A 12,624-nucleotide genomic window follows, 5' to 3' on the forward strand; every position below is an offset into this window, starting at 1 on the left:
AAGACAAACAGGGAAGCCAGAGGGTTAAATAATGAACATAATCAGGGAATCCTAAACAGGTGTGTATAATTAAGACAAAAGCAAACGAACAGGGAAACATAGATCGGTGGTAACTAGTAAGCCGGTGACGTCGACCGCCGAACGCCGCCTGAACAAGGAGAGGTGCCGACTTTGGCGGAAGTCGTGACAGTACCCCCCCCCCCCCCCCCCCCAGGACACGCGGCTCCAGCAGCGCGCCGACACCGGCCTCGGGGACGACCCAGAGGACGGGGAGCAGGGCGATCCGGACGGAAGCGGTGAAACTCCTGGATTAACGATGGGTCCAGGATGTCCTCCGCCAGTACCCAGCTTCGCTCCTCCGGGCCATACCACTCCCACTCCACAAGGTACTGAAGGCCCCTCGCCTGGAGTCCATAATGGCTCGTACTGTATACGCCGGGGCCCCCTCGATGTCCAGAGGGGGCGGAGGAACCTCCGGCACCTCAGACTGCTGGAGCGGACCAGCCACCACCGGCCTGAGGAGAGACACATGGAACTAGGGGTTAATATGATAATCGGGGGGAGGTGTAACCTATAACAAACCTCGTTCAATCTCCTCAGGACTTTGAATGGCCCCACAAACCGCGAACCCAGCTTCCGGCAGGGCAGGTGAAGGGGCAGGTTTCAGGTCGAGAGCCAGACCCGATGCCCCGGTGCATAAACCGGGGCCTCACTGCGGTGGCTGTCAGCACTCGCCTTTTGCCGCCTGATGGCTCGTTGTAGTCATACATGGGCAGCGTTCCATGACTCCTCCGAGTGCCGAAACCATTCATCCACCGCAGGAGCCTCGATCTGGCTCTGATGCCATGGTGCCAGGACCGGCTGATAACCTAGCACACACTGAAAAGGGGTAAGATTAGTAGAAGAGTGGCGTAGGGAGTTTTGGGCCATCTCCACCCAGGGGATAAACGACGCCCACTCTCCCGGCCGGTCCTGGCAATAGGACCGCAGAAACCTACCCACCTCTTGGTTGACTCTTTCCACCTGCCCGTTACTTTCGGGGTGGAAACCTGAGGTAAGACTGACCGAGACCCCCAGGCGTTCCATAAACACCCTCCAGACTCTAGACGTAAATTGGGGACCCCGATCAGACACTATGTCCTCAGGCACCCCGTAGTGCCGGAATACATGGGTGAACAGGGCCTCCGCAGTTTGTAGAGCCGTAGGGAGACCGGGCAAAGGAAGGAGACGGCAGGACTTAGAAAAACGATCCACAACGACCAGGATCGTGGTGTTACCCCGTGATGGGGGAAGATCTGTCACAAAATCCACCGATAGGTGTGACCACGGTCGTTGCGGAACGGGAAGGGGTTGTAATTTCCCTCTGGGCAGATGTCTAGGTGCCTTGCACTGTGCGCATACCGAACAGGAGGAGACATAAACCCTCACGTCCTTAGCTAACGTGGCCACCAGTACTTCCCGCAAGGCAACGCACCATCCGACCGATACCAGGATGACCAGAGGGTGATGTGAGCCCAACAGATCAAACGATCGCGAACATCAAACGGAACATACACGTGCCCAACGGGACACTGGGGGGGAGTGGGTTCTGCACGTGAAGCCCGTTCGATGTCCGCGTCCACCTCCCATACCACCGGTGCCACCAGGCAAGAAGCTGGAATTATGGGAGTGGGCTCCGTGGACCGCTCCTCTGTATCATACAGCTGGGACAGTGCATCTGCCTTCACGTTCTGGGAACCTGGTTTGTAGGAAAGGGTGAAAACAAAGCGTGTGAAAAACATAGCCCACCTAGCCTGGCGAGGGTTCAGTCTCCTCGCTGCCCGAATGTACTCCAGATTTCGGTGGTCAGTCCAAATGAGGAAAGGGTGTCTAGCCCCCTCAAGCCAATGTCTCCAATGTCTTTCAGAGCCCCGACAACAGCCAACAACTCCCTATCCCCCACATCATAGTTTCGCTCCGCCGGGCTGAGCTTCTTCGAAAAGAAAGCACAGGGGCGGAGTTTTGGTGGCTTACCCGAGCTCTGAGATAGCACAGCCCCTATTCCAGCCTCGGATGCGTCCACCTCAACTATGAACGCTAAGGAGGGATCAGGATGCGCCAGCACTGGTTCCGTGGTAAACAGAGCCTTCAGGTTACCAAAAGCTCTGTCCGCCTCAGCCGACCACCGCAGTCGCACCGGTCCCCCCCTTCAGTAAGGAGGTAATGGGAGCCGCCACCTGGCCAAAACCCCAGATAAACCTCCGGTAGTAGTTGGCAAACCCTAAAAACTGCTGAACCTCCTTTACCGTGGTAGGAGTCGGCCAATTACGCACGGCTGAAATGCGATCAGTCTCCATCTCCACCCCTGACGCGGACAAACGGTACCCAAGGAAGGAGACGGACTGTTGAAAGAACAGACCTTTCTCCGCCTTGGCGTAAAGGTCATGCTCCAACAGTCGGCCAAGCACCATGCGTACAAGGGACACATGCTCAGCGCGGGTAGTGGAGTATATTAGAATGTCATCTATATACACCACTACACCCCGCCCATGCAGGTCCCTGAAGATCTCATCCACAAATGATTGGAAGACGGACGGAGCATTCATTAACCCATACGGCATGACGAGGTCCTCATAGTGCCCAGAAGTGGTGCTAAATGCCGTTTTCCACTCATCCCCTCCCTTGATACGCACCAGGCTGTACGCACTCCTGAGGTCCAATTTTGTGAAGAAGCGCACCCCATGCAATGACTCTGTCATACTAGCGATAAGAGGCAGCGGGTAACTGTATTTTACAGTAATCTGGTTCAAACCTCGATAGTCAATGCACGGGCGTAAACCTCCATCCTTCACAAAAAAGAAACTCGAGGAGACAGGTGAAATGGAGGGCCGAATGTATCCTTGTCCCAGAGATTCGATGACATATGTCTCCATAGCCTCCGTCTCCTGCTGTGACAGAGGATACACGTGACTCCTGGGAAGTGCAGCGCCCTCCCGGAGATTTATCGCACAATCCCCCGGCCGATGGAGTGGTAATTGAGTCGCCTTCTTTTTACAGAAGGCGATTGCCAAATCGGCATATTCGGGGGGAATGTGCATGATGGAAACCTGGTTTGGACTTTCCACCGTAGTGGCACCTAAGGAAACACCTAAACACCTCCCTGAACACTGACCGGACCATCCTTTGAGAACCCTCTGTTGCCACGAAATAATAGGATCATGAGAAGCCAACCAGGGAAGACCCAACACAACGGGAAACGCAGGAGAGTCAATCAGAAAGAGACTAATTCTCTCCTCATGACACCCCTGTGTTACCATAGCAATGGGAGCTGTGACCTCCCTAATCAGCCCCGACCCCAAACGACGACTATCTAGGGCATGTACAGGGAAGGGAACATCAACGGGAACAATAGGAATCCCTAATCTATGGGCCAAGGACCGATCAATAAAGTTCCCAGCTGCGCCTGAATCTACTTGCGCCTTATGCTGGGAATGCGGGGAAAACCCCGGAAATCCTATAGATAACCACATGTGAGCAACAGGGGGGTCTGGGTGAGTCGTGTGCCTACTCACCTGAGATGAACCACCAGTGTTCCGCCTACCACCTCGACTTCCTGGAGAACCTCCCCAGCACCGACCAGCAGTGTGCCCTCTGCGGTCACCGCTAGTGCATGGAATGGTTCCCCCTCCAGTCTCCCTCGTACCAGCCCCTCCCAACTCCATAGGTGTTGGGTCTAAGGGGCTGGGGGATGGAACCAACGGACCCCGATCCGGACGTCCGCGGGAGGCCAACAGGTTATCCAGCCGGATCGATAAGTCCACCAGCTGGTCCAGGTGGAGGGTGGTGTCCCTGCAGGCTAGCTCCCTACGAACGTCCTCTCGCAAACTACACCTGTAGTGGTCGATCAGGGCCCGCTCATTCCATCCCGCACCCGGCGCCAGAGTTCTAAAGTCCAGTGCAAACTCCTGAGCACTCCTCATCACCTGTCTTAAATGTAACAAGCGCTCTCCCGCCGCTCTCCCTTCTGGTGGATGATCAAATACTGCCCGAAAGCGGTGGGAGAAGTCCTCGTAATTATCCAGAGTCGGACCTTCCTCTCCCCAGATGGTGTTGGCCCACTCCAGGGCTTTACCAGTCAGACAGGAGATGAGGGCATTCACTCTCTCGCGTCCCGAAGGTGCCGGCTGGACAGCCGCCAGGTAGAGCTCCAGCTAGAGTAGGAACCCCTGGCACCCGGCAGCTGTTCCATCATACGCTCCCGAGAGCGAGAGCCGAATCCCACCGGATATTGACGACGGATGGGTGGGCATGGGTGTATGATGAGGTGCTGGTGGAATGGCTGGGTTGAAGGGAAATCCTCTTCTCTCAACTCTCTCCATAGTCTGCAGCACGCGATCCATGGCTGTCCCGAGACTCTGTAACATTATCGCGTGCTGCTGGACGCGCTCCTTTACTGGAATAGGAGGGCTGGCTGCTCCTGCTGACTCCGTATTAATGGTCCGTGATTCTGTAATGCTTTCGTTAGAAGAAGTATCGGAGTTAGGCGCAGGACACAGGGATGAGTGCAAACAAAAACGTGTTTACTCAAAATCATAATAAAACTTCTTCCACAGCAAAAATACAGGGTTTGGAGAAACACCTCCAACAACCACAAAACAGGAAACAATCACGGACAAGACAAACAGGGAAGCCAGAGGGTTAAATAATGAACATAATCAGGGAATCCTAAACAGGTGTGTATAATTAAGACAAAAGCAAACGAACAGGGAAACATAGATCGGTGGTAACTAGTAAGCCGGTGACGTCGACCGCCGAACGCCGCCCGAGCAAGGAGAGGTGCCGACTTCGGCGGAAGTCGTGACATATTCCTGTTTAAATATACTCAAAATGCTCATGAATTACCAGATTAGTTGAAAGGGAATGGATTTTTGGGGATTAGAATGACACATTTTATCTTCATGGCTTAGCTAAACCCATAATCACAGGTGAATGGGAAATGAACTGTGACCACAATGATCGGATGAAATAGTTGGCGGTCTTTGCATTAGCGAAGGTCAAATTGTCAATTACACTGTGTAGGGTTAAACTAATCCTTTATACTGAACACATGCATAATATATGGGAATGAAAAGGAGATTTATACTGATTAGACTTGAAAGGGTTTATTATAAAGGAATTCTAATAGGATTTAATGTAAGTATGTCTTTTTCATGTTAACCCATTGTTGAGTACCTGCAAATTATAAGGTTTACTTACTCAAGTCTAAAATGTGATAGGTATTAAACATTGGGCTCGTCAGCTGATGTTTCATTGATGAAAAGCAAGAGAAGAGGTAAAGTTACCAGCAGAGAGCCACGAGGCACCAGCATGCCTATCCAAGGCTTGGAGCATATTGACCAAACTGTGCCCAGGATGAGACAGGTGTAAGTCTTAGCAGCAGTTTCATGCTCTGAATACGAAATGACCCATTACGTCAGCAGTGACGAGCACAACAACCCCCCCATAACAAGATGCACTTACTGTACCACTGTGGTCTTAAGATACTGAGCAGGGCTAGGAATTGGGCATGAGGAGAGTACAGTCAAATATCTGTGCAGTGGCTCCTGAACAGATGTGATAATTGTAACACTGTAAATAAATAAATGTGTCATCTCAGCTGACTTTCAACCAATCACCTTTAGGACAAAGGAATAGCTGAAAAGGTGTAAAACTAAAATCATTTCATTTCTCAGGCCAGTCCAGACAAAACAAAACACATCTGGCAGGTGTTATTACAATAACAAATGTAAATGTAACTCCTTGACCCTTGTTATTAGTCAAATGTGTTACAGTAGAGACAGTTATCCCACAGATTACATAAGTGAAGTGGTACAGAGACAGAAATAATCAGCTTCTCTGGTTTCATAAGGAAACAGCAGAGGACAACTGATATTCTAAGTGAACTGCTTTTACCAACTCACCCACTAGAGGGGGATAAGCAATTCCTCATTGTAAACCCATCCGGTCTGAAAGCCAAGGTAAAGATCTTGAAGGATTCTGTTAGGACTGTGTGCCATTAAACAGAGATAAAATATCAACTGTCACGTAGTTAGATCTGGTATCTGTTTTACTCTGTCATCTCCCTCTCCCTAACACTTTTAGCTGGATGCCAGTTCTAAAAAGGCATGGCATAATCTTTGCGGTCGCACCAGGGATTTGCTCAGTAGTAACGGTGCATGGGGAAACGGTCTGAGGCCTTCTAAGTGCCAGACTGGAACAGTGGCAGAAGCTTTGATCTAATCTGGTCTGTGTGCCCTCGCACCAGCCAGCGGTGACATGGGCAGAGTCAAGTGAGAGAGAGAGGTCGCTAAGCTGAACACATCCCACTGATAGGAGGCTGGGAGCTGGAGCTGTGAAAACTCGAGCAGACAACTAACACATATCAAATCCAGGCGCTGAAAATTGGGGACTTGCAGATTCACAGAGTGGATTACATCTCTAGAGTGCAAAGAATTTGACATGGTAATGCATTCCAAAATCCAACCCCAGATTACAGAGGTCATAGCAATGAAGACAAATTATCTCTTGTCTGTGTAGATTGGGGAAAATCTCCTTCAGGCACATCTTCTCCCTATGCCTGCATGTCTCACAGTAATGACTGTTTGCATACTTAGAGTATCATAGATATATTGTAATAGAGTATGCTTATGTTCATCTTCACTAGTTTCACAGTGGGATTTTGTTTGTTTCTACTGACTCAACATGACACAAAAGTCATAAAACTAGCTTTTCATGACTGCATCATGACTAAACAGCAACCAGTCTCTTTTCCATGGTCCCAAACTACAGTATTTACCACTCATCTCTGGCAACCAGGCTTAAGAAACAAATAAACTGTGATCTGAAAATAAATCAATATATAATAAGAACAGTGTAAATGATGTACCCAGACGTGCATTTTCTATTACAATATCCCTGACTAAAATAAATATCCACAGTGAATTTTGATCCCTTACATTGGAATAAAGCCTCAAGCCAATGTACGAGTTTGGGGGTGGATTTAGCTCCATGTAGCACAGTAATAAAAGCCTCTTTCCTGTGTTTTGGAGACTTTGGGTTGTGACCAAGCTACAGAACGACTGCAATGTTCAACAACTTTGAACAGGTTTCATGACTATATTGCCCAGCGTTATTGCAAATCACAGTGTTCCACTTTTGTTGTCAGCAAGGTCAAATTGGGCTAGATGGTCAAATCAATGTTTCCACTGTGCTTTAATTACCTCCCGATAGCTGTTCTGTGTCTCTGTTTGGAATACACCTTGGTAATAGGGGGCATATCGACAAACATAAGTCATCTGATTAAGTCGATGATGACTCATTGGCTGTTGTGTTTAATTCCACATCCCCATTTGACCACAGTAATCCCCCATGTAGGTGACCTTCAGACAACCACCTCAGCGGTTTCACTGCCTTGATTAAACATGTGGAAGGTCAAGCTCTTTTAATGAGATCCTCCTCAAAGACATTAACCCTAACGTGTTCCATCATACAATGGCCGCATAAGACATGGATAATGTCATTGAAGGAAAGCAATACATTCCTGCTCTGTGTTCTTAACAATTTAAGGGATTATCAATCAGCCTGCATGATCAATGACAGAAATATTGCCTATTTTTATGACAGAGGAAACTCAGCAATGATGTCATAAAAGGAAAATATGTATGTCAATCAGCACAACAAATCCATCATGTTTTTGACATGGTCAATATCTAGCAACTTTCATAATGCCTTTCCATTCTCAGCAGCCTACCATCATTGGTATTCTAGGCTGCTCCGCTACTAATGACAATCTATAATGGTCCTTTCTCAGCCATGTGCTGCTGATAAGGTCCCTGACCAGCAGTGTGATGCAGAAATCCCTACGGTCCTCTGGGAGGCAGCTTTTCAGAGTGGAGACTATATTATCACGTAGTCCAACCAATTACCCCGTGAGAACGTCACCGCCACTTTACTGGTACACTCCATCTACGCTAACACAAGCCCTTCATCCCATTCCCTCTATCAGGCAGGGGTTGAGGAATGGGGGACTGCAGTGGGTCCCCAGCTATCCTACATGTCTTGATAGGGAGACACAATCATGTCGTGGGCCATGACACCTGCCAAGGAATATTGAGGATTACATTGTATTCACCCCACTGTGATTAAAACGCATGCTAAATCAGGTCCCCTTGACAGGATACCACACACACACACACACACACACACCACACAGAGTCAGGCCCGCAGGCAGCAGTGTGACAGATAAGTCATAGAGGATGACTCTGTCTGACAGAGGGACACAGTATCTGACCAGACATTAAATGGATTGGTGAATATAATGCTGTAGGATCTAACTCCATTCAACTCTATTGTGAAATACATCATTTTTTCTACTCTGCCCTACAGCTATACATATCTGGAAGATCAAAACAAGCTAAAGAGTGTTTGGTCGATTTGATAATTTATTCATTACCTGGAACATGAATGTAGGATTTATGATTTCAAACTAAAAGTGAATCCCTTAACAAACTGTGTTACTGTCACTGTGTCACTGTACTTTGGGAAAATTGCATTGAAGTCTATTAGCAATGCAGTGTTTTTAAACACTGATCTTATCAATTCATTTCAAAGGCTCATCTAAGGGAAAACTGTCATCCAACTTAAGTTGCATTAGGTTTTTTCCGTAAGCAATGCCTTAGAAATACAGCATGTAGCTGCCGTTAAAAATAGCCTCCATGGCCAAAACCAGGTCTCCACCTATTCACAGCACATAATACCCATGCATTCAGATGTTTTGCAGATTAAGTTGGAATAGCTCTGCAGCATTATTTCAGAGGGGGAAAAAATGTCACGAGAGATAAATGGTAAATCCTTGTTCTCCATTTGTTGCATTAAACAGTAGGCACCATCTGCTGTATTCGACTGCAGAGTACAACAGTAGTGGGGCCGCAGCTGCCATCCGCAGGCACAGCAACCTGCTCACTGCCTTGTGTTGCACGCTAAACACTCACACAGAAAATAGTACCTGGGTCTCTCATCATCCACCTGACCCAACCCACCACTCATGGCCGCTTACATAGAGACACACCTGCACATGAAGCACATGACTCACAGATGAAGCTAGAATGTCTCTAAACTACAGGCAGTTGGTTTGGTAAGCTTGCCTGGAGGGATTACTAAGCATTATCACAACATTGCACAAATTACACTAAACGGTCCCATGTATCTAATACAAATGTCTTTACTCATCTCTCTTCTCTCCTCCTGTCATCCCCACCCTCGTCCCCTCTCTCAGGCAGTAGGTGACTGAGATGGGCGTTCGTCTAGGCCGCTTGAGTGACTCCCCGTGGTGGTGGCCGCTGCTGCTGCTGTTGCTGCTCTGCACTGCCCCCTGGTGCCAAGGTCGGCCTTTCGCAACGCCCTTGCCAGCAGTCAACGTGGCGGTGGTGTTCAGTGGCTCGGCCTACCAGCAGGAGATCAAGGGGCGTCTCAGCAGGGAGAACTTCATGGACCTGCCCTTGGAGGTGAATCCCATCACAGTGCTGGTAAACAACACCAACCCTCGGGCCCTGCTCACACGCATCTGTGACACACTGGCGGCCAACCGTGTACACGGTGTAGTGTTTGAAGACAACATCGGCTCGGAAGCCGTGGCACAGATCCTGGACTTCATTGCCCTGCAGACGGCAGTGCCCATCGTGGGCATCAGCGGGGGCTCCGCCATGGTCCTGCCACACAAGGTCAGTGACCAGGATTGGGCTGGGGGACACTTGGCTCCTAGTGTCTAGGCTGCCTGAGGAACATGCTTAAGTTCATCTTCTTTTTATTTTTGAAATAATCTTGAATGCCACATTATTTGTTTCCCCAAACTGCTGTAGGACGTAGCAGCTTAACTGATGTGTGGTTTATGACTACACAGTCATATTACATCAGAGGTTTTAAACCCTTTATATTCTAGTGTCCGGGAAATAAAGAACCGGTAAAGACCCCTGGCACAACTCACAGCACAAATAATAAAACCAAAACAACAACACAGGTCCCCCAAGGTGAGCAAAGCACTCAGATCTTGAAAGCGCTCCACCACACACACGCACAGGCCAACCGTCATTAGTCTGGTGATTATCAGTCATAATGAACATTAGCAGACACACATTGCCATTTCCAGGTGACTTACAGCACATGATTATAAACTCACTGAATGTTAACGCTGCCCATGCAGACACTGGGTTTTTTGTATCTGGCGGTCCTAGGCCAGAAAGACTGAAACAACAACATACGGTGTTAAACCAGGAAGCAGAGTGATGTCCAAATACTGCATCTAGTACACTCATTAAAATATGATGGTCAAAATCAAAACCTGTTAGCCTCTGCCACTTCATCCTTGTTCTATTTGTAAACTTCTGGTCCCACGAGACACAAAGATGTTAAACTAGAGAAATCTGTTTGTATTCGCTGCTAACAAATGTACAGTTTACAGTTGGACCCCTCATGTCAATAGAGTTATGCAATGATTTGAAATGTTGTATTACCCGGCATCATGCACTGGAGTTTGGCACCAGTAAATTGTCAGAGGGATGTTTGTGATACAGATTAGACTGCCGTTAAATTGCTTTTAGAGTAAAGCCTCATAGGTTTAGGAGCAATGATCCCTCTCCCAGAGTGTTACACAAAGGGCTCAGCCACAGAGAGAAACTTTAATTAGACTGAAATGGCTGTATTCTCTAACTATATCCCCATCAATCTTCCCATACGACAAACACAGCTCTGCGTTTTGCAGAGAATCACAATACTACTCACAGAGACAGCGAATGCAGATTATGAGCATCACATTACTACTCACAGAGACAGAGAATGCAGATTATGAGCATCATAATACTACTCACAGAGACAGAGAATGTAGATTATGAGCATCACAATACTACTCACAGAGACAGAGAATGCACGTTATGAGCATCACAATACTACTCACAGAGACAGAGAATGTAGATTATGAGCATCACAATACTACTCACAGAGACAGAGAATGCACGTTATGAGCATCACAATACTACTCACAGAGACAGAGAATGCACGTTATGAGCATCATAATACTACTCACAGAGACAGAGAATGCAGATTATGAGCATCACAATACTACTCACAGAGACAGAGAATGTAGATTATGAGCATCACAATACTACTCACAGAGACCGAGAATGCACGTTATGAGCATCACAATACTACTCACAGAGACAGAGAATGCACGTTATGAGCATCACAATACAACTCACAGAGACAGAGAATGCACGTTATGAGCATCACATCTTTATTGGTTCTATGCAAATTGATGTAGGCTGAGGATACAGAGGACTGGTGAGGCATAGCTCACCAATCCACCGACCATAAACAAAGAGTTTATTAAGCGGGGGAAAATGGAGGGTGATAAAGCAGGCTGGCTGACCTCGGCCGGTCAGAGCAAGAAGAGAATACTGCTGCATTGTAATGTCTAATCAATTCTAGTAATTTCAGCTCCGGTAACTGTCTGTTTGTGTATGCGGCACACAGGGAACTGAGTAGCGGAAAATATGAGGTCTGCCTGCCACCCTCGATTTCCATCAGTTAATCCACAGCTCATATAGGATTTTCTATCCCTCATGTTTGTGAGATTTTCATAATAAACGTGAGAAACGTGTTCCTCCACAACAGGAGACGACCAGGGCAATGACTCACAGTACCTTGATTATGCATTCACATTCATACAGATCCTCATGGGGTTGCAGTTCAATAGAGAGCTGGTTAAAATGGATGCATTCCAACTCAATTGAATTTAAATACTTTTTTCTAAACAAAAAATGGATTCATTGATTCAATCTTTACTTTGTGTGTGGCCGAGACGATTGAGGGGGAAAGTGTATTTGTTAGAAGTAACCCGGGGTCCATCAACAAAGCAGTAATCGATATAGGGCCCAACAGACTGGCAATAGGCTGGTGTATTAGACACTGTGCTTTGTTACATCCAGCAACCTCGTCTCCCAACAGCTGTCGTTGTAATTGGAATTTCCTTATTCCAGTCCACACATTACTGGACTGCTCCCTTGTCAAATAGCCACATTAAGTCAAGGAAACATGTTGGGCAATCAGGGCATGGGCATTGCTTCTTATGGGCAATAAAAGCAGTGTCACAGGCTAGCTAATACCTCCAGCAGGTCATTTACACATTTAATTACGCCAAGTTGGGGAACACAACAGCTAATCATTCATGATAAAATCCAACATAAATAAAATAGGAAAAATGCAATTATCTAAAGGTTGGCAGCAGTTTAATTGATAGTGTGTGGTAATTACTATGTGTACTATAGTTGAAGTCAGAAGTTTACATACACTTAGGTTGGAGTCATTAAAAATAGTTTTTCAACCACTCCACAAATTTCTTGTTAACAAACTATAGTTTTGGCAAGTCGGTTAGGACATCTACTTTGTGCATGACACAAATCATTTTTCCAACAATTGTTTACAGACAGATTATTTCACTTATAATTCACTGTATCACAATTCCAGTGGGTCAGAAGTTTACATACACTAAGTTGACTGTGCCTTTAAACAGCTTGGAAAATTCCAGAAAATGATGTCATGGCTTTAGAAGCTTCT

The 12,624-nt window shown here is 47.3% G+C and overlaps 1 protein-coding gene across 1 annotated transcript in view; it reads left to right on the forward strand.

Annotated features, from left to right (window-relative positions):
* Positions 1-12,624, forward strand: part of LOC106606927 (glutamate receptor ionotropic, NMDA 2C-like) — an 83,706-nt gene that overhangs the window by 19,279 nt on the left and 51,803 nt on the right. Inside the window, exon 2 of the mRNA XM_082976501.1 lies at positions 9,293-9,737. Within this exon, the coding sequence (XP_082832627.1) occupies positions 9,309-9,737 (429 nt within the window). The 5' untranslated portion in view covers positions 9,293-9,308. The remainder of the gene's footprint in view (positions 1-9,292; positions 9,738-12,624) is intronic.

The sequence above is a fragment of the Salmo salar genome, chromosome 06 (genome assembly GCF_965601325.2).
Source record: "Salmo salar chromosome 06, fSalSal1, whole genome shotgun sequence".
Taxonomy (NCBI): Eukaryota; Metazoa; Chordata; class Actinopteri; order Salmoniformes; family Salmonidae; genus Salmo; species Salmo salar.